Source organism: Meles meles, chromosome 20 (assembly GCF_922984935.1).
Source record: "Meles meles chromosome 20, mMelMel3.1 paternal haplotype, whole genome shotgun sequence".
In the NCBI taxonomy this organism is placed as follows: Eukaryota; Metazoa; Chordata; class Mammalia; order Carnivora; family Mustelidae; genus Meles; species Meles meles.
Genome location: NC_060085.1, coordinates 58,869,740 through 58,892,515, shown reverse-complemented (window position 1 = coordinate 58,892,515; position 22,776 = coordinate 58,869,740). Strand labels below are relative to the sequence as shown.

General features: G+C 47.8%; 1 protein-coding gene across 1 annotated transcript in view; it reads right to left on the bottom strand.

Annotated features, from left to right (window-relative positions):
* The window catches only part of RUVBL1 (RuvB like AAA ATPase 1), a 44,207-nt gene that overhangs the window by 6,116 nt on the left and 15,315 nt on the right, over positions 1–22,776 (bottom strand). The window contains exons 4-8 of the mRNA XM_045991542.1: positions 17,189–17,340; positions 13,715–13,804; positions 12,769–12,918; positions 11,009–11,072; positions 9,394–9,592 (exon numbers count right to left, since the gene is read on the bottom strand). Of these exons, the coding sequence (XP_045847498.1) occupies positions 9,394–9,592; positions 11,009–11,072; positions 12,769–12,918; positions 13,715–13,804; positions 17,189–17,340 (655 nt within the window). The remainder of the gene's footprint in view (positions 1–9,393; positions 9,593–11,008; positions 11,073–12,768; positions 12,919–13,714; positions 13,805–17,188; positions 17,341–22,776) is intronic.

Sequence of the window (22,776 nt, the reverse complement as noted above, 5' to 3'; positions counted from 1 at the left end):
CTCACCAGGACAAGGCAGGCAATTCACATCCTCAGTCGACCCAAGACCACTGAGTGAACCAACTAACATTCAGGTGGCATCAAAAGCAACGTCGTTATTTTAGCAAATATCAATACAACAGGAAATTAGGGAAAGGGGGGAAAAAGGCCACCTAAAATCCCATTTAAAATACTGATATAGGGGCGCCTGGGTGGCTCAGTGGGTTAAGCCTCTGCCTTCGGCTCAGGTCATGATCCCAGGGTCCTGGGATCGAGCCCCGCATCGGGCTCTCTGCTCAGCAGGGAGCCTGCTTCCCCCCACCAACCGCCTGCCTCTCTGCCTACTTGTGATCTCTGTCAAATAAATAAATGAAATCTTAAAAATAAAATAAAATACTCTTATAGATATTTACCAAATTTTCATAGAGATGCCTTTATAAGTCACAGTAAGTGTGTAGTTTTTTGTTTTGCTTTTGTCCATGTTGCTTCAGTCTTAATAACCCGTCAAGGGGGCACCTGGGTAGCTCAGTCAGTTAAGTATCTGCCTTGGGCTCAGGCTGTGATCCCAGGGTACCGGGATCGAGCCCCATATCCCCACATCGGACTCGCTGATCCATGGGGAGTCTGCTTCTCCCCTCTGCCTCTGCCCCTCCCGACTGCTCGTGCGTGCGCATGCTCTATCTCTCAAATAAAATCTTAAAAATAAATAAATATCCTAATCAAGTATTTTCCTTAACCCAAACCATTGGGCATTTAGGTAGTTTCCAACTGTTGCCATTGTTAATGATGTTTGATAAATAATTTCATGCATACAGCCACGAACATTTCCTCAGCAACTCTGAGTGCCTGCTATAATCCTGAACACGTCTGAATGACTCTCCACGACCACACGAGTGATCTGATCTCAGTGCACTGTAGCCGGCAGCGGGTATGCTAATTCTTAAATATCATGCTGCTTTAATAGTTTAGAAAAAGAAAGGGTGACACTTTGTTTGGATTTACATTTCCTTGATCACTAATGAATCATTTCAATGTTTCCCTTATATCCACTAATTATTTTCTTTCTTTTTGGGAACTGTCTAATCATGTCCTTTGTGCCCGTTTTTCTCTCGAATCCTTAGCCAAGTCATAGGAAGGGTGGCCCAGGAGGGAGCCCTGCCAACCTAAGAGGCCACGAGACACCAGCTACCCAAGAGGACATGGGCCGAGCAGAGCTGGCAGCACATGAGGTCGGCTCCTGCCGCTGTGTCTGAAGCCCAACGCACTAGGCGCCCCTGCCCCAGCCTCCGGGAGTCATGGCGGCAGCCACTCGATGTCAGCACTGACTCTAGCATTCCCGAACTTATCCCAGACGGCACAGTCCACCGTCGTAACTCATCAGTAGAACACAGAACAAGGCAGGTCATTTGGGTTTAGTTGTTAATATTATGAGAATATTCAGTTTCAGATATAAGCAAGCATTCAAGAAATACAACTTCAGTAAAGAAATCTAGCGGTTGAAATTCCAGCCAGTCAGTTGAAGTGTAGATGTATACTGACTATCACAAGCCGGAAGCGCTCGGAGGCACACTACAACAGCGTGCCAAGTCAAAGAAGCCGTCCTAAAAGGGCAGGTGTTGTAGGATTCCTCGACGGGAATAGTGAGAAAAAGAAAATTCATAGGCACAGAGTACAGTGAAGGTTACTGAGGACTTGGGGATGGGGAAGCCTGGACTTACTGCGTAACGGGCACAGTATTTGCAGAGACAGGAACGTTTTCAAGACAGGTGTATACTTAAAAAGAACTCAAACTGCAAATTCCGTTACAGAAATTTTCCCAAAATAAAAACAATTCAAAGAAAGAATAAAATGCTTAAAATGAGTAATTGTTACATCTAACCTGAAAAAACAATTAAGACCTTTTAAAATAAACAGGGAAATAAACTAGTAGCAAATACAAACTTCAGAGAAAACAAATCTCACTCATCAAAAAATATTTCTAAAATAACAAGGAAGAATTATAAAGATTAAATTCTATCATGATTCAACTCTCAGTGTTTGGGATGCTTATGATCTTCACATTCAACAAAATAACCTTTGAAAACGACAACTGATTTTCGGGTATCTAATTCTGTTTAGGTGGCAAGTTTGGTTTTTTTAAGTTCTATTTGGGATTTCTCTTGAGAATTCTTTAAAAGATCTCAACTTTGCCATGTTAAATATCCCAAACTCTGTAACACTCATGGTAAATCATCTTCGATTCAGTTGTAATAACAAAGATAAAAAGTCTGAAGGAAAAAAGGTTAAGGGCGTCTGGGTGACTAAGTGGGTTAAGGGTCTGCCTGTGGCTCGGGTCATGATCCTGGGGTCCTGGGGGCCTGGGATCAAGTCTCACATCAGGCTCCCTGCTCGGCAGGGAGTCTACTTCCCCTTCTCCCTCTCTCCCTCTCAAATAAATAAATAAAATCTTAAAAAAAAAGAAAATTCTTAAAAAGAAGAAGAAGAAAAGGTCAGAAGAAAAATGAAGTGTGTCTAATCAAATGTCAAAAGTTCTCATGGGGGCTTGAACCACGGCAGACGAGGGGAGCAGCAGCAAACCAACAGCACCACAGAGCAGTCCCTGGGACTCCACGAGGTCAGCCAGGATGCGTGAACTTATGGGAAGATACAGAGTGAACTTATGTGAAGATGAGAAACAACACAGAGCTTCGAGACAGATCAACATTTAAATGTGGTATTAAAAGATGCGGGAGAGACTGTGACTACCACAGAAATTAAAGAGGACACATGCGAAGAGACAGGTGAATCAACAATGCTGCGATGCTCTTCGTCCAGGCAGATGGTGCTGCACAAGCTGCCCGTCCACGGAGAGCTGGCTGGAACAAAGAATTTATCGTGCAGGGAACACAGGAGAGTTTTTAATGATTGCCTCCTTAAGCACTGAAGACACTCAAAAGAGAAAACTGCATACATTTTGATATTAAGAACCAAGGATTCATCTACTCCTGAAATGAGCTAATTTGCAGATAACCTACAAATTCTTTTTTTTTTATATTTTTTTTTATTAGAGAGAGGGAGAGAGAGTACATGAAGAGAGAGCACAAGCAGGGGGAGCAGCAGAGGGAGAGGGAAAAGCAGACTCTCCACTGAGCAGGGAGCCTGATGGGGGGCTTGATCCCAGGACCCCTGTGTTCATGACCCACGCCGAAGGCAGAGGCTCAACAAACCGAGCCATGCAGGTGCCCCTAACCTACAAATTCTTAAGCTAAAGGGCATCTTTGTTTTTCTCCAACCTTTCCAATAACGTCATTCACCAAGACTCTTTTTCTGGAGCTGATCTGCTCCAGGTTTTTGGTTTTTTTGGTTTTTTTTTTTTGTTTTTCAGATAATTTCTGATTTTCTTCTTTAAATTTAATTCGATATTCCCTTTTTTATGCAAGATAAAAAAACAAGAAAAAGAAAAAATTCTCATGGTTTTGAATCCACAAAACTAAAAATTTAAACAAAAAGTTCCACTTAAAGAGTACCAAGCAGGGCGCCTGGGTGGCTCAGTTGGTTAAGCCTCTACCTTCGGCTCAAGTCATGATCTCAGGGTCCTGGGACTGAGCCCCACATCAGGCTCTCTGCTCTGTGAGAGCCTGCTTCTCCCGCTCCCTCTGCCTGCCTCTCTGCCTTCTTGTGCTCTCTCTCTGTCAAATAAATAAGAAAAATATTAAAAAAAAAAAAAAAAAGCACCAAGCATTCTTTAGGAATTAAAGCTGAAACATTTGTCCAAGCTCTGAATATTACGTACAAAGTTTCTTTTAGGAGACATATTAGTAAAAAATGGTTTCTGGGATCCTTTCCTGCAAAAGTTCCACTAAAGGGTCTGTCACATCACTTGCTAAGTGGGCAAGGGAACGGAAGCCCCTCTCTACCAGTGCTGTCTGCGTGGGTGGTAAGCCCAGAAGGAGCTCTCGGTGCAGAGCCCTCACTGCCTGATGAGGCTGCCGTAATTGTCATTAGGTTATACAATCGCTAATAATAAACTGTAATAATTACATTTTGGTTAAAACTGCAGATTCAGGGCGCCTGGGTGGCTCAGTGGGTTGGGCCTCTGCCTTCGGCTCAGGTCATGATCCCAGGGTCCTGGGATCGAGCCCCGCATCGGGTTCTCTGCTCAGCAGGGAGCCTGCTTCCCCCTCTCTCTCTGCCTGCCTCTCTGCCTACTTGCGATCTCTGTCAAATAAATAAATAAAGTATTTTAAAAAAACCCAAAACTGCAGATTCATTCTTGTACCCAGAGGCTCCTTTCCAGCTCTGGTGTCCCCCCAACAGGCCATGTGACAATTGCTCAGACTGCGTTAATGCCGTGCCTCTTCCATAGATGCAGTTTTGTGCTGTGACGTCACAGGCCTAATTCTCCTGGGAATCCAACATGGCCTGTCTGCAGAACAAGGTCACCACGCATCTAGAAATGTATCCTATAGCTACACCTACAGGTGCAAAGGGTTGACTCATCTGTGAACGCCTCTATCTTACTACTACAACTCAGGGCTCACCCGCTGACACTTTGGACATTGTAGATCAATTAATTTTTGTAGGGGCTGCTCCTGTGCATTGTACAGGATATTCAGCAGCTTCTCTGGCCTCAACCCACCAGAAGCCAGCAGCATCCGAAATCGTGACAAGTCAGAATGTCGCCAGCTGAGAATCACTGCCTGCTTTTTTTTTTTTTTTAAAGATTTTTTATTTATTTATTTGACAGAGATCACAAGTAGGCAGAGAGGCAGGCAGAGAGAGAGGAAGGGAAGCAGGCTCCCTGCCGAGCAGAGAGCCCAATGAGGGGCTCGATCCCAGGACCCTGGGATCATGACCTGAGCCGAAGGCAAGAGGCTTTAACCCACGGAGCCACCCAGGCGCCCCTGCCTGACTGTTTCTTTACATAACCCTGTGGCTGCAGGGACACAGACACCACAAAGCTTTTCAGATGACAGGAGACACAGCAGACCCGGGCAGAGAGCTAAGAAGGAAACCATTTGCTTTTCTGAGGAGGCTGCCAGGGAGATACAGTGATGAACAAGTGGTCCCGAGACAGCCAGACATCTACATGCAAAGGAGTGAAGCTGGACACACCTCTTACACCACACACAAAACTGACACAAATGATCACTAACCTAAATGTAAGGGCTAAAACTACAGAACTCTTAGAGGAGATCACAGATGTAAGTTATCTGCGACCTTAGAAGGTTTCTCAGATATGAGACCAAAACACACAAGCAACCAACGAAATAACAGAAAAACTGGACTGCATCAAAACTTAAAGGCACTATCAAGAAACCGAAAAAACCACCCACAGGATGGGAGGATATATTTGCAAATCATACATCTACTACAGGTCTAGTATCCAGAATACATAAAGATTTCGCTAATAAAAAGACAACCCGAACAACAACAAAAAAAGGGCAAATGATAGTAATAGACAATTCTCCCAAGAAGATATGCAAATGGCTGAAAACACATGAAAAGATGCTCAAACTCAACAGCCAGATGCCAGTTAAAACGACAGTGGATTACCGCATCACACCGCTTGGAAGGCCAGACTGTAAAAGACCGTACTAAGTGTCGTCTAGGATGTGGAGAAACCGAACCCCTCAGACACTGCTGGTGAGAACAATGCAGCCACTGTGGAAAACAGTCTGGCTGTTCCTTGAGAGGTTAAAAGGAGTTCCCATCTAACCCAATAATTCTACTGATAGGTATGTCCCCAAGAAAAATTAAAACCGAAGTCTACATAAAAAGTTCTACACAGATGTTCAGACAAGAGTATTCCTAACAGCCACAGAGCGAAACAACCCAATGACCCAATGTCCATCAACTAACAAAAGGGTCAATGTACGACTAAACGTTCCGTTTTGGAATACTACGTAGCCTTAAAAACCCACAAAGGCTGACACGGGTTATAGCACGGATGGAGTTTGAAAACACCATGCTCCATGAAAGAAGCCAGGCACCAGAGAGCACAGGGTGTGCGGTGCTGTTCATACAAACTGTCCGGAGAAGGCAAATGCATAGAGAAACTAGATGAATGGTTGCTGGGGGCCGCGGGGAGGGAGCGTGGGGGAAACCAGCTGGGGGCGAGGCGTGGCAGCAGGATCACTGTTGATGGGTGAAGGGTTTCTTTCTGGGGGTGACAAAAATACCCTAAAATGGATCGTGGTGACGGCTGCACAACTTTGTGACTAAACGAGAAAAACCCTGAACTGTACACTTTCATACTGTATGTGAATTCTATGTCCACTAAGCTGTTTTCTTCAAATGTACCACCTTCTGCCTCAGGAACACACTGAGTGGAGACCACACTGCTTCTTAAGTCTTGCTCTTTGGTGCAACACCGTGACTTGTGGAGAGAAACTCCTGCAAAGACTCCTTAACCCCGGGAGCCATTCCCCACAGGAGAAGAAGACCTCCCAAGTCTGGGGAGCTGGGACCAAGGCCGGGCTCTCATTTAATGGCTGAGGGTCCTGGCACAGAAGGGCGCTCTTAGGGCGGCAAGGGAGGGCGCCCAGGCGTGCCCAGGAGAAGCCTGAGGCCTCAAGGTGCTCCTGCAGGAATGGCTCCCCCTCTCCTGTGCACAAGGAGACGTGACCTAGAGGAAGAGGGGGCACTTTGCACTTTCACAGCCATTCCCTGATGGTGGCAGCAGCGACCTGCACCAGCTTAACCCCCTTTCCACCCCACCATCAAGAAACCGTGCAGGAGAACAGGGGCAGCAGGAGCTTTGGAGCCAGCCGACCCTCAGACTTGTGGCCCATTCACGTCATCTCCTGTGTGAGTCTGGAAATAAGGTCACCTGCCTACAGAATTGTCAGGATGCTTGAGATTACATGGGGTAACTTATGTAGAGTACTGTGGGCCATTTTGGGCACAGAGAAAGCCCTCAGTTACATACAGGGAGCTCCCTCCCTCCTCTTCCCTTTCCTTTCGAGCTCTGAAGGTCAGACACGGTTTTGAAGGGCAAGGAAGGTCAACAGTTCCCTCCAGAAGGAAAGTCTATCGGGAAGCAAGTCAGATGTTGCCCAAACTGTGCCAATATTCCAGAAATGTCATCACTTCACATCTTGTTGGGAGCATGGGCTCTGAAGTCCAACACCCTAGATTCAAATCCCAGCCTTATTGCTGAGCTGTATGACCTTGGCCAAGTCCCCCATCATGGTGGAGCCTCGGATCCTCATCTGAACAGCGAGAACACCGGTACCCTCCTCAGTAAGTTGAGGTGTGACCAGCAGTGTACACAGAAGGTTCAAAGAATGGGGCACCTGGGTGGCTCAGTGGGTGAAAGCCTCTGCCTTCGGCTCAGGTCATGATCCCAGGGTCCTGGGATCCAAGCCCGCATCGGGCTCTCTGCTCAGCAGGGAGCTGGATCCCCCCCACCTTCATCTGCCTGCTATTGTGCTGCTTGTGATCTCTGTCAAATAAAAAAATACAATCTTAAAGAAGAAAAAGGTGCAAAGAAGGAACAAGTCAGTATATGCTGGCTCTTATTTCTACGGTTGCTAACAGCACATCACTCTCAGCACTATGACAAAATCCCTACCAGCTCCAGGGCTTTGCACCAAAACCCTCACCTAGAGCAGACGCCCCCATTCTGGTTGCTTCTGCAGAGCTGCAGAAAGCGCCACACTCCAAGCACCTTCCTCCCACTGGGGTGACTGCAGTCTGGCAGCCGTGCGCAGCCAGAGCCCCCAGCGGCCCTCAGTGAACTCTGTCTGGGGATGCTGGGGCCACATTTCCCAGGTTTTGGGCTGACCAGAGCTCCATCCCCACTGAGCATGTCCTGAGTTCAGAACCACCTTCCTGGGTACTTTGCCCTGGGTGGGACGGTCTGAGAGAAGGTACTCTGAGTCCGAAGAGTCTGCTCCTGTTAGAAGATGCCAGGCTCCACTAGCATCTGCTGGACTGGGTGATCTGCTGCGGGAGAGGAGCCTGTTAGCCGACCTCCCCAGCAGGGGGCGCCATCGGTCCAGGCTGAGCCTTTCATCACCTTCAGACTGAAGCTGGGCCTGACCAAAGCAAGCACAAGTCCAGCAAAGCTACAGGGTCCATGAGACAGGGGTGCCAGGCTCGCGAGGCACCAGGCCACAACCCGGGATTCCAGAGGCTGCCAGGCAGCCAGCTCCTGTCACCAATGGCTGGAACAAACTGCCTTCTCCCCAAGAATGCAGAAAACACCCGGGATGATGGTCTTGTCAGGACACCAATACAGGAATTCAAAGAGTGACTACGAGCTGCTTCCGCATGAACTTGAACCATGTAAGCAAATCCTAATTCTGTCCCAGAGCGATCACCTGAGAGGTGAGCTGCCCCTGAGCCAGCAGCACAGCTCTGGAACAATCCACGGAGACAAAGCCCTGTCAAGAGCCAGCTAAAGTCCTGGATACGACCCACCATCATTCAGAGGCCAGTCTAGGTGAATCAGCAAGTTGGGTTCCTAACTTGGTCTGACTCCAGCTCTGTGCTGAGAGACCCCATGGGCCTTAGGGTCTCTTTCTAGATTCCTACCACCCCTACTGCCAGGAGCACCCAGTGTAGAACAGGGCTCCGTTCTACACTGTTCCCTGGCAGGTTTGAAAAGGGCTTCTCGCCACCCCGCTTCATGCCCCAGCACTGTCGGGACCAGGCCCCAGCATTCAAACAGGAGCACAAAAAATCAGAGGAGTGAGAAAACTACCAAAGGCAGGGCCCTTGAGAGCTGGGAAGACAGTGTTGTCTGGGGCTCATCTGCTCATTTGCAGAGTACTCAGGAGAAAAAGACCCTCGAGAAAGTCCTCTGACCTTGAGCATCACGCAGGCATGTGCCTTCCAGGCCTCAACATCTACCCTTCCCAAAGGCAGGCCTAAGGGGGTAGTGGTGGGGGAAGGGGCAGGCACCAGCGTGGCTCCAGGAAGGTCTGGGACAGAGAGAAAATCCTGGTTTTGTTATTGCTTTCATTATCAGAAGGCTCCTCCCAGTCCTCAGCAGATCTTTATGACCAGGAGTCATTCTGCTATTCTGTTTCCTCATCTAAAACACAAAGCCACGAATACTTACCGCCCACAGCTAGTATGAGGAAAGAAATTCACATACATAAGGTCACTCAAGGCCAGCCTGTCTGACCTTGCCTTTGCTCATTCCAACGGAATGACCGAATCACACCACACTGTAACCCCAGAAACCATGCGGAAGGCCCTCATATTTAGTTAACAGGGTGACTGGTGCCTTTGGTGGCCATGATGGAACGCGGCTGATGCATGAACTGTCTATGAAGACAAGCCACTTTGGCGGGTTGCACTCAGGATGATCTCCCTTCACCTCCATCCTGACTCATGACATTCTGGGTTGAAAGTGATCCCAGAGGAAAACATGAATCCAGATGGAAGGCGGAAAAGCCCCACAGCCAGCAGGGAGCCACCCTACCTGATGACACAGTTGCCTCGGTTGGATGCAAAGATGACGATGGGAGCAATAGAAGATTCCAGGGCCCGGTGCAGGTAGGTGAAGCACTCGATGTCCAGCATGTGGACCTCATCAACAAAGAGTACGCCTGGAACCAGCTCAGCGATGCCCTGATCAATGTACTTATTCACCACCTTGTTAATCTCCCCTCGAAGTTTGTCTAGGAGACAGTAAGAAGACACAGGCAAGGTCAGGTGGGGAAGCGGTCACCTCTTCTCCTCTTCCCCCAGCCCAATTTGATCCAAAGCCAAGTGGGGGGGCCACTTTTACTGCTAACTATATGACCCCAGGCAGGTTACAGCCCCACTTCAGTGTCATGATGTGAAAATGGGGATCATCACCACGGAGAAGTCACAGAACTGGCAGCCTCCCTTGCCAACAGGTTCTGTTAAGTCCGCAAATGGCTTTTACAGTTTTGCGTGTCTTCGCGGAGGCGTGCGTCCCCTGGTCACTCTCCACTTTGCCTTATTACCCACACCTGCCCACCCAGGGCCCTGCCACATCCCAGAGACACAGAAGATGGGGAGTCCTGCGTGAAATGAGTTTTCATATGTAAATCGCCCTAATCTGCACTCAGCAAATGACACTTTCTTTTGGCCCTGTAGGACAAAGCTTAGGTTAATTAACTTTCAATCAAGTGCCTAGATAGAGGAATCAGGTACGCACAGAATCCTTTCTGGAAAGAAGCCTGTGAGAGATGCAGGTTTTGAGGAAAGGTCCAGCTTCAGAGCTCTAGGGGGATGGTTGCCTCAAGAGTTACATGAGGTCAGCTACGGTCGCCGTTCTCGTTCTCCGAGCCGGGCCCTGCACTTCCACAAGAGGGAGCTGCTCACAAACACAGAGCACGAAGACCTGCTGCTGCATCTCCCACCGAAGCCAGGAGGCTGGGATGCACAGAAGAGGAGGTCATGGTGGAAACACAGGAACTGCTCTTGGCAACTCTGCTAGAAAGGTCTCAGATCATGCCACTGCCTCACACGGAACAGACACCAGAGGCTTTAATGTCTCACATTTTAAAGCAACAGAGCTACAGGTGGGCCTTCGAAAGAAGACGATGTGGCCGTTGGGAAGAGAAGCAGCATCCACTCAAGGTCCACAGGGAAGCAGCAACATTCCTGCCAGGCTCTGAGAGGTGCCCGGGCAGCTGAGCCAGGCAGGCTGCGAGCGGCCTTGCAGCTGCCGGGTGAGGGGACCTGGGACTGAGGCCATGGGGCTTGCTGTGCTTGGGAGTGCCTGGCAGGAGCCAACCTGCGCAGCCGGAGTGACACCATCCCCATTTCCGGGACCTCGAAGGGACCAGAGATTGTGACGGCCTCCATCTTCAAAGAAGAGAGCGAGGATACTGAATGCACTCAAGAGGGAGTGCCAGCATCCGGGCCAGATGGCACACGGTATGCTCTACCGAGAGCAGCCTAAAGCAGCCGCAGACTGCAAGGGGGAACTCAGGCTCCGAATGACAAGGAAGAAAGAACCGGTCCCAAGGCATTTCCTCAGGTCCGGAAAAGCCTTACACAGTACATCAGAATCCAGGGCCCTAGGTTCTGGTTTTTGCTCACAGGCCTGCTATTTCTCTTACCTGTGATTTCTGTCTTCTTCGGCTTCATTAGCTGGCCCATCATAGACAGGATGTCTTGTCCCCCCTGCAAAACAGAAGACTCACAGACTGAGGCAGCTGCAGAAGTTTCACTGCCACCATCACCACACTGCTTCCCGATGTCAGCCGGACACGGGCTCCTGGGTCCACACCCTCACGGGAAAGCGTGAGGAGCTTCTAAACACAGAGGAATTTTTAAGAGGCTCCCCTTGGCCTGCAAGAAGGAGCACAATTCCTTCATGGGAAGTTCCAGCTCTGTGAGGCCTGCCCCAATCTCCTTCTCCAGCTGTATCCTTTTCAGATCCCATATTCCCTGATTAGCACACAGGACCATACCCTTCTCTGAACACCCGTGCTCTTGTACGATTCAGTGCTTCTGCATTCTAGTCCGCCTGCGAGGAAACACGGTCTCTCTTCTGGGAAGCTCCAGTCACCCACCAGAGCAAACGCCCTCATGGGGCATCCAACGCCTACCCTCTGCCGATGCTCTGGTTCCCAAGGGGACGAATGGACTGTTGCGGGAAGCAACAGTGTTCCCGCACCTCCCCTCTCTAGACTCGACTGCACAGTCACTTTCAGTGAGTCCTGGCCTAGAGCTGCATGGTCGGGAAGCTGACCCTGCAGGACAGCCGGCTGCTAACATGCTCACCACCCACCACGCCCTCCTGCCGGCCCCTCCCAGTGTGGTCCACAAGAACGAGGGGCTGTTCTGTCACCTGCCGAGCATTTTGCCAGCACGTTCTGGCCAGGCCTGGGGACAGAGGTGGAGGTGCTCACTAAACGCTCAGCTGTAAAATGTAGTGCGTGCTTCCTGAGAACCTACAACATCTGATGCTGCAGGGTAGCAACTATTAGGCCTGCTTCACAGAGGAGGAAACTCAAAACCAGAGCGCCCTAAATCACACAAAACCCAGGGACACCAAGCGACTAAACGGCCGAGCTCATTAGTGAATTCCAACTCCCGGTCAAACACTCTAACCAAGGTGAAGGGTTCCCGGGAGGCTGGCTTGGGGACAGCAGTTCCACACACAGAGGGACCTGTTGTCTCCAAAACGATGCTTCAGCAATCCTGTGCCCAGGACTCTAAGCGGCGAAACACCTAGGAATCAAATTTTCGGTTAGAAAGCCTATTCCCTGCTGGTGCAGAGGTGGACTCTTTAAGGATGAAGAGGAAATCACACTGAAGGACTAGAGCAGGGGAGAGCTGGGGTTTTACAATCATACATCTCGCAGAGACGTCGTAGTCATACTGTACTTGCCCCACATTCTACTAGTCAAGGCATAAGGACCCATCCGGTTGGCATGAAGAGCAGACACAACTCCCGCTCTGAGCTGAAACACTGAAGATTTTGCTAAGCAGGGGGAAAGGCACAGCTTTGTCAGGATTTCAGAAATCCTGCAAAGGGCTCAAAGAACACTCCTGCCCTCCACCATTAACACCCAGAGAATCCCAGGCGTGAGCCCGCTTGCTGGAGGGAAGCCACGGAAGAAGCTGGCTAGCGCAGGGCCAGAGGCTTGGCTGGGATAAGAAACAATACACATGAAATCATCTGTGACTAGAGCATTTGAACTGGAACAAAGGAGTCCCTCGTAGCTCATGTCGATGTTAATTGCTGAACATTACAGATAGAAAAGGACCGTCTGCCCTAAGAAACGGCAGCAAGACTGACAATTCATTCCCAGGGCTTCCGTGCACACACAAAAGGGCTCGTGCGCCAGGTCACGCGGCCTCAAAGCGGTACCTGCGGCCGTGCGTTGGCCACATCCAAGTCGTGCAAGGTCACATCCTGGATGATTTCTTTCTTCTTGTGCACATCCCCCTTTGGCAAAGGGACATACTCTTCAGCTTCAAGGTCGAATTCGGTGGCGTAGGTATCACACCTGCCCTGCCTCTGCAGAAAGAAAGAAACCTGAGTGCCCGGTGAGCGGTGGCTGCCAAGTCCCCAAATGGCACAGCGGTAAGTGAGATAAAAGTCTCCGTTCCCAGCCACGGGCCTGACAGCCTACTTGACAAACTCCAAGTGCACCCCACGCCCCCGCTGCCAAGAGAAGGAAGCTATCTGCTCATCACCGGGCTCCAAAAACCCAGTTGAAAAACACCTGATACTTTCTCCAAGAATCTTTTCCCCTACTCTCTTTCTTTTAACTGTATGCAATTCCTGATAAAGGGCAAATCCAGTAGATTAACTGGAGACGGAGGGAGCCGTTCAGACTCTTTTGTAGGTGGGTGATTTATCGTATGATATGAAGTATTATGCTCATCCATTAAACAGTGAGGAACACTGTACAGGACACTGAAAATCAGATATAAAAAGAATGCCAACTAATGCAGCATTCCTTTCCACATGCATATATCTTGGGAAGAAAATACCAAAGAGATAAAAGGAAGATTAAACGCACTGCACACTTCAATTTGAAAATGACTACAGTTGTTCTGCCTTCTCAGCCGGTACTCCCCCTCTAAACAGGCTTTAGTATTTTTCGAACAGACTGTCTGTTTTAATCAGGAGAGGTTAAAGAATGAAGATAAAGGGAAAGCAAACTTTATTCAACATAGAGGGGCAACTGCTGACCTTCCCTCAGCACCCCACCAGAGGCCAGCCCCTCCGCGCACCCCATACTCCCTGAAGAAAGCACCCCCACCCCCCATCACCTAGGCCTCCTCGTGCGAACCAGGAGTGGTGTTACCTTCACGGCCCCGCTGTTGGCTTCAATGTAGATCACATCTCCAGCCTCGACCCGTTCTTTCTGCAAACTTTCAAAAATGCTGGGGTCCAGCTTAAAAGGAAAAAAAAAAAAATCCAAATACATTTAACTCAGGGAACTATAATACATACAGTATCTATTTCTGACACGCTGTAAGGCCCCTTTCCACAAGAGACTCGAGGTAGCTGATGACTATGGAGAAAGTGTATCTGTGCAGGGGTGGGGTACGTGTGTGCATCTGTGGATATGTGTGTGTGTGTGTGTGTGTACGTGTGAGACAACTGGCTTTGGGGATGTGTGTCCTAGAGATAGCAGGAGAGTGAGTGCACACAAGGGGAACACGAGGAGAGACCTGTTATCCTCCTTCCTCTTACTCCTGAGGTTGCAAACGGACAAATACGGCTCTGACTGCTTTCGGGTAAGGTCCGCGCTGTCTGCGTCATCACAGGCCCTATGACCCCCTTTTGAGACTGCGCTCCCTACTTCAGCCCCTCTCCTCCTCACCTCGGGTGGGGGCAGAGCTTCCCGCATGTGAAGCACCTACTGGAACCTGCCTTCGAGGCTGGCACTTGGTGGTCCTATAATTTTGGACAAGGCTCTCTGAGCCTCAGTTTCCTCATGTGTACAACAGCACCCAGGTGTAAACATCCAGAGGGAAACACAAAGCAAGCCTTCTGATTCAAATCTCTGTCTGCTCCCCGGGGCCTGCCTGCTTACACCTCCAGGAAAGGAGGGAAGCATATTTTTGACCACAGCTTTTCTTCTGGTTGTCCAAATTCAGGCTACCCTTCATGTTCAATATTCTAAGACAGCATCTTTTGTCAGGACTCGGGATTTGAACATAAGTTTCCGTTAAACTTCAAGGAGAGCTGTTTTTCTCAAACTTTATATTTATTTTATAAAGTGAAAAAGACTTGGGCTTTGTCTCAAACAAAATTAGAGAGTAAAAATTCAGGACTCAGTGAAAGAAGCCAGACACAAAAGAACACATGCTGTATGATCCGTTGATACTGAAATGTTCAGAAAAGACAAATACATACAAACAGAAAGTGCAGTGGTTGCAGGGCATGTGGGTGGGAATGGGTGCTACGGTCACCGGGCAGGAGGTTTCTTTCGGGGTGATGAAAATGTTCTAAAATTGAAAAAAAAATAAAATAAATAAAATAAATAAAATAAAATTGGACCGTGGTGCTACCTGTACCATTCTGTAAATAGACTAAAATTCCTTGAGTTGTATGCTCAAGATGGGTGAATTTTATTTAAAATTAAAACTCGATAAAGCTGTTAGAGACAGCAATCACGAGAGTAAACCCGGGGCTCTGTGTCACTGGCGGAGTAGGGCCCGGCAGCCTCCTAGAGCATGAGAACAGTGCTTGGTAAGCCCCTGATGCAGGGCCTGGCACGAGCGAGGCCCACGATAATGATGGCAAGTATGATCATTCTTCTTCGCATTTCAATACCTACACCAAGGATCTGAGCTCCGTTTGTCCAAATACCTTGTACACACGCTCAAAGTAGCTAGAAATACTCAATGGGGAAGAAAAAAAAAATTCGTTTTCTCCCTTATGTTATCTTCTTGAAAAAAGTGTGCAAAGCAGCCCGGTGGAGAGCTGGAATGTAAACTGCGTGCTTTACTTCAGCTCTCCTACACTGGGGAGTAGTCCTTTTTTTTTCCTCAAGCATTTTAATATCGGTTAATTTCCCAAATGAATTGACTGAAGATGTAATTACTGGAAAAGCGGCAGATCCTACCAAGAAATCTAATTAATACAGAATGGGAGAGATGAGGGGGAGGTTTAAAAGAGATATTTGCAGAGGCAAGCTCCTGAGATGGAAACCCTGTTAGGAAAAAGAAAAATGACCCTCTGAAGAAGTGACATTTTTATGATCTCCATAAAGCAGTGACCAAGAAACCACCTTACAGAATCAAAGAACCATAAAATCCATAAAAAACATAAAAAAAGGAGAATGAAGATGGAGAAATTATATGGTCAATCTACCACAGTTCGCAGATGGGCAGACAGAGGCCCAGGGAGCTCAACTGACTCCGAAAGGTCCCCCAGCAAGTTGGAAGGTGGACAGCATAACGGCTGGGACTCAGACAGTCCGCTCTGCCACTTAACGAGCTGTGCGAGCCTAGGATAAGCACTTAACCTCCTGATGAGGCCTCGGTTCCTTCATCTGGAACGTAAGGGAAATTACACACAACGGCACACGTACATGTAGAATGCTAGACATGACAACAGACGAAATATCTTAAAGCACTTAGCCTGGGCCGGCACACCCAGCAAATAAGAGCTGAGATGCTATTATAATTATTATGATATTGTTTATTATAAATAAGGCAAAGCCTAGGGGTGCCTGGGTGGCTCAGTGGGTTGAGCCTCTGCTTTTGGCTCAGGTCATGATCCCAGCGTCCTGGGATGGAGCCCCACATCGGGCTCTCTGCTCAACAGGAAGCCTGCATCCTCCTCTCTCTCTGCCTGCCTCTCTGCCTACTTGTGATCTCTGTCCGTCAAATAAATAAATAAAATCTTTTAAAAAATAAATAAATAGGTAGATAAGGCAAAGCCTACAATCCCAATTGTGGCGTTTCTCTAACTGAAGGCTCTCACAATAACATCAAGAGCTACCACTTCTCAGATAACTAGGAGCTACCCTAAAGCTACAACTTCTATATCCTTCTAAGAACTCTACAACACAGGCAATCATCATCCCCATTTAATGGATGAACAAACTACTGCTCAGAGATGAAGTCACTTGCCAAAAGCCACACTAGTGTCAGCAGCACAGCCTGGTCTCCCTTTCAGACTTGGCCGCACACTCCAAACCACACTCCTCCCCTCACTGGGCGCCCCATCCCCAAGGCTGACAGGACAAGTGTCTGAGGAGGGTGACGGAGGGCCTCCCACACCGCCACCACCATGGCTTCTGCACAAAGCCCTAGCTGAGCAGAGTTAACTGAGGCCACTAAAGTTGCTAGGCCCTGACACATAAAAGGAACTGCAGTCAGAATTCTGTGTTTGGCCCCTTGGGATGTCCATCCACCATCTGTTCTACAACACTCTTACCAGATGACTCAATGCTGCTTCTTTCTGTGATCATGAACATTAATCCGCAGGCTCAGAGACAGGCCCAGGGCCTTTGACACATGGTCGGATTATGGGATACAGGACAGCAAAATGTAGACACGACTAGCCACACAGCTCACGTTCTAACTTACTGCTTCCTGAGAGTCAATGGGAAAAGTAAGAGCTATCCGGACGGGTCTTCTTGTGTACTCACCCCGTTCTAGGCAGTGCTTAACACACGGGACATCCCCAAACAGCCCTGTGACGTATGATCACCCAGACCATACAGAGAAAAGTGAGACACAGAGAGGTTATGTCACTTGAACAAGGCCACACAGTGCTGAGAGATTCTGAAGCACACAAGAGTCCACAGACAGGTACTCACTTTCAACTGTTTGGTTCCTTTGGCCGTTTTAAGTCCTATGATCACATGGCTAATGGTTTTGCCGTACCCTCCCATGGGGTTCTCTGTCTCACATGGAGTCAGCTCTGTGACTTCGCCTTCATAAACCTCCTTGGTCTCCTTTATCCGCAGTCCTGGAAGAGATGGCAGGTGAGCCCTGGTGAAGCACAGTTCTCTCTCACATATTCACATTCTCTCTCCTTACTCAACAGCCTTTTTAGCTACAAAACTTCCGTGTCACCAAGACCGACAACTCAGCCTTACTAATGCCCACTCAAGGGTATCACTCAGGGTAGAAAAACACTAAAGGCATAAACGTAACCTGGAGGAGCTCTTCAGAATGTGGAAAAAATTGTATTTCAACTTTCCAAAGGGACTTTCTAGGTTCAAATCTAGAACTACAGAGACAAGCTAGCGTTCTCAAAATCGTTTCTGACATCGGCTACACCTCCACGGGGATGAAATTCAGCTTTAGTCTCTAACCCAGTCTCTGAACCCAAACCCTTCTACTCCACTAGAACAGCAGCCTCCTATGCCCTCGTTTCCTGCCAATTTTGATCCTCGAAAAAAATTTAAAACCAATGGAATAACTACCCACATCCTTGTGACACAATCAGGCCTAAGCTAGGTATAATTAGAGGTCCCTGCCAACAGCGAGTGATACGTGACCTGCCCGGTGCCCCAGGCCTTTGGCTGACCCTCAGGGCACACCCAAAGAAAGACCCAGTTGGTCATTCCGTATTTGCAATGGGTTAGTTGTTTTACAAGTTTTCCAAGGCCACAATTTCCAAAGCAACCCCTCAATAATAAAGCACAATTTTCAGATTAGAATATTAACAGCGAAGGCAAATCTCTCCTTTTTCTAAACATCAACACATTAGCTGTTTAATAAATGTTTGTCATCAGACAAATTAAGAACTATTAGCAAATTGATTTTTTAAATTTTTTTAAATTTATTTGTCAGGGAGAGACAGAGCGAGAGAGAGTGCACACACAAGCAGGCAGAGAGGCAGGCAGAGGCGGAGAGAGAAGCAGGCTCTCTGCTGAGCAAGGAGCCCCATGCAGGACTTGATCCCAGGACCCTGGGATCATGACCTAAGCCAAAGGCAGCGGCTTAACTGACTAAGCCACCAGGCATCCCAGCAAATTAATTTTTAGAACAAGATCTCAGTGCCTTTTTGTGAAATGTTTTCACTGCCTGAAGTACTTCCCTCCTTTTTGGCTTTGCCAACTCCCCAGTTCAAATACCTACCCTTTTTAAATTTAATTTTATTTATTTGACAGACAGAGAGAGAAAGCACAAGCAGGGGGAGCAGCAGGCAGAGGGAGCAGCAGGCAGAGGGAGAGGGAGAAGCAGTGGGGCTTGATCCTATGACCTCAGGATCATGACCTGAGCTGAAGGCAGACACTTAAAAAAGACTGTGCCACCCAGGCGCCCCCAAATACCTACTCCTTCTAGAAAGCCTGCCTGACACACCTTCTTCCTTACCCTCCAGATGACTCCCATGGCAACCTGTGCCTCCAACCCAGCACTCATACGTGGGACCGCTGGCACTCAGGAAACCTGACTCTCCCTCTGCTAGACTGTCAACAACAACCACACACATAAGTGAATGAATGGAGGAAGTTACTTGAGGGGATGGGAGGTGTCATCAGGCAGAACATCTCGTACCCAAGAAATATGTCTACAGATACTTCCGCACAGTCTCTATAATGTGCTCTCTAAGGAGGTTGCCAGGTGATGCAACAGCCCGGGTCCACCATAACACCCCCAAGCCTAAAACCGAGGTCTAGTCTGGATCAAACCTTTCTGACTCCTCCAAAGTGAACACAGGCATGTCCCTGCTCACTGGTGCAGGGGGACAGGGAGGAGTGACCGGAGGGGGCACAAGGAGCTTCTGGAGTGCTTTTTTTTAGGAGCTTCTCAAGTTCTAATGTGTCTCTTGATCTCAGTGCTGGTTACATGAGCGTTGACTTTATGAAAACTTATGGAGCTAAACATCTATGATTGTGGTTGTATGTGTGTGTGTGTGTGTGTGTGTGTACCCATAGGTATATATTACGCTTTAATATGCTAAAATAACAAAAAGAAGATTGGGTTTGTCTAACAAAGCAACGATAATTAACAGTAAGTAAAGGTTTCCTTACAACCAGTAAACAGATGCATACCACTGAACACGGCTGCTCTGAAAACACAGGTGCATACACAAGCTCTCCCAAGTTCCCAAAGTCTCGGTGCCAAGGGACACAAAATGCTTTTCTCCAAAACCACAGAAGTATCACAGGTAAGTTAGCCAATAAATCTGTTTTCCAAGGATTCTACATCAAAAGAAAATCAAATCATTTTCTTTTTCTTTAAATATTTTTATTTATTTGACAGCGAGAGAGAGCAGAAGCAGGCAGAGCAGCAGGCAGAGGGCAAGGGAGAAGCAGGCTTCCCGCTGAGCAGGGAGCCCGACTCGGGGCTCAATCCCAGGACCCTGGGATCATGACCCGAACCGAAGGCAGAGGTTTAACCCACTGAGCCACCCAGGTGCCCCAAGAAAATCATTTTCAATCACTGTACTTGCCATCAATCCAGAGGCAAGGAGGAAAACATCCTTGAGTCAAACTAGTTGAAGATGCATCCAGAAGGAGTCCCTACATTTAGGGAAAGCTGCAGGCCACACCAGGAGGAACACACTATAAACCTCTAACTGTGGTGGCCTGCATAAGCGGCCTTCTACCCAGTCTACAGAGGGCACACGTCTCACTGCCTCATTTCATCCTACACTGAATCGTGAGGACGAGAGGAGGGGCCGGCACATCCCAACCCAGCCCTGTGAAACGACCAGAGTCAGCACTCCTATGTCCTTTTACAGATTTGACAGCGGGAGGTCAGCTCTAAGGACGCAGTCAAGGGTGCTTTCCTCCCTCATGGTAGACCCCAGACTACAGTCCAAGTCTTTGGCTCTGACACCAGCTTCTTCCCACCACGCCACACCACACCACACCACACCATAGGGCCCTGGTAGCTGACAACCTTTCCCACAACACTTGGCTCTGTCCTTTCCCCTTCAGGTAACATGTGCCCACTGACCTCAGGAGTTCCTTTCTGCCAGCCCCTGGGTGTGAGCCTAGTCTCCATCTAATTTATGCTTTACCCATAGGAAAAAACAGAAATGTAAGGGAAACCCATAGTTAAAAAGATATAAAGACACATACCAATCAAGCTATCATACAGACCCTTATTTATATCCTGATTCAAATAATAATTCAAAAAATTTTTGAAAAGGAAAAAACACACTAACATGGGACAACTGGAAATCTGAACACTAACTAGATATTTGATGACATCAAGGAATATATTGTTCATTTTTTCTAGGCATGACAGTGGTACACTGAGGTTTTCATTAAGTCCTCATTTTGTAAAGATACATGTGGAAATATTTATGGATGAAAAAGTAGGTCTGCAATTAACTTCAAAGGCTCTGGGAGGGGAACGATGGGGGCTAGAGATCAATCATGGTTAAGTATGAGCTTGGTGATGGGACCAGGAGGCAAGGTCATCACTTGACTCCTTTTTGTACATTTGAAACTTGCCAAACTAAAAGAAAAAAAGAAAGAAGCAATGAAATGCTGTTCTACAACCTCCAAGTTAAAAGCTAACCGTGTGCGCTTGTGAGGGTGTAGAAGAGCGGGAGGCTGCACTGCAAACAGAGGCGTAAACCGGCACAAATACTTTAGACACAACATGGCATCACCTCCTAAGTTGAAAACACGGATGCCCTATATTCCTGGAACTCTGCCCCTTCAGGTATCTATGCACCAGGTATGGGTGTGCTACGTGCAACAATCCTGATGAATCTCACACGCCATCGCACAGACCACCTGGTACCCAAATATTTTGGAAAAGTTATTTTATGGAAAAGAAGCCAAGCACAGAATATATACTTCTATACCTCCTGATTACATATAGGATGTTCAGAAACAGGCAGGACTACTATAATGTCAGAAGCAAGACATCACTAATTTGGAAAAGGAAGGACAGAGATTGGGGGTGGACACAAAGGCTACTTGGGGTATTGGCAGTTCTCTTTCTTGAATGGGTGCTGACTGCAGGGGTTTTCAGCTTATGATAATTCACTGAGCTATACACTGATGATCCACGCACTGTTTTGTTATGTGCACACAAAATGACCAAGTCACTTTAAGAAAGAAAAATTTAAGTAATACTAGTGAGACCTGGCAAAGGAGGAACACTGATGGCTTTCATTTAGAAACAGTGTTCTACAGCTCCGCTGGAGTCTGCATCATGGTTCTCTCACCCTCCAGCATCACGACAGGCCTCTACAATTCTTCAGGCCCTGGCTGGACTCAGACCATTTGCCTCTGAATCTCAGGGGTTGGGACTGCCACCATCATTCATTTCAAGCTCCGCCAGTGATTCTAATGTCCAGCCACAGCTGCAAATCACTCATGTAAGGAGTAAAGAACTCCACCCTACACACAATGTAGGGCCGTAAACTGCTTCTGATGACAGGTGGCCCAGATAGGGTTCAGGTGTGCTCACCACCAAGCCACCTCTGTTCTGATATGGAAACAGCCCAATGGCACAAAGAAACACGGCCAACGGTGTCAGACACTCTCAATCACTTCCCACTTTTAAACGTGCTCGTTATCTTATTACTGGTCGGTTACCTTCTTTCCCCAGAAACCCAACCAGGACAAAGGCTCTGAGATGTTAAAGTTAAGGAGACGTTCTGCTCTACCTTCATTCAATCTGATAGCCTACAAATGGAAGTTTTGGAATGGCCCCAAAAGAGAGGCGGTATTTCATTCCTGCCTTTCCAAATTCTTAGTTCCTAAACATCAAGACAAAAATTTTTGAAACCTACATGAATGTATCAGAAGACTGTGACATACTCGGAAAATTCTATACTTTTAAAATGAACTTTGATTTTTTTTAAATCAAAACTTTTATATCCCACACAGATAAATGCCTTCCAATGGAATGCTCCCTCTATTTCCTGTTAATGACCATGACATGAAATTCCTTGAGTGGGGAAGAAAGGCATTCCCGTCTCTCACTAGTCCCCGTATTTGTTTAGAAGTCGCTGTGTGCTGACAAGCAGGCAGGGGATGTGGTTGACGGACAATGAAAGCGGCTGTTAGCCAGGGCAGGGGCCGAGCTGGCGCTATCTCTGGCAACGGCAACACAAATGACACAGGTTTCATCTGCTGGCTCAGGTTTCTAAATCCCTGACAGGGACCTTCATCACGTCAAGGAAACAGCACAGACTCCTTGCTTTTTATTTCTGGTCAGCTTACCGCTTCCTCCCCACCCCTCTGCCAACTTCACAGGAATTCAAAGGCAGAGGAAGATGGGCAGGGTTCCTTTTTGAAGACAGTCAATGGCCTGCCTTTTTCTTCTGTGGCAGGATCAAGAAATTCTCTTTACCTCACTGCCATCAAAAGAACGGCACTGCCCCCTCCCCTCAAAAATGGAGGATCACAAAGCAGATGCCCAGGAAATGTACCTCTACTTCTTCCAATTTAAAAGCATTAAAGTTACTTTTAAGTGACCTAAA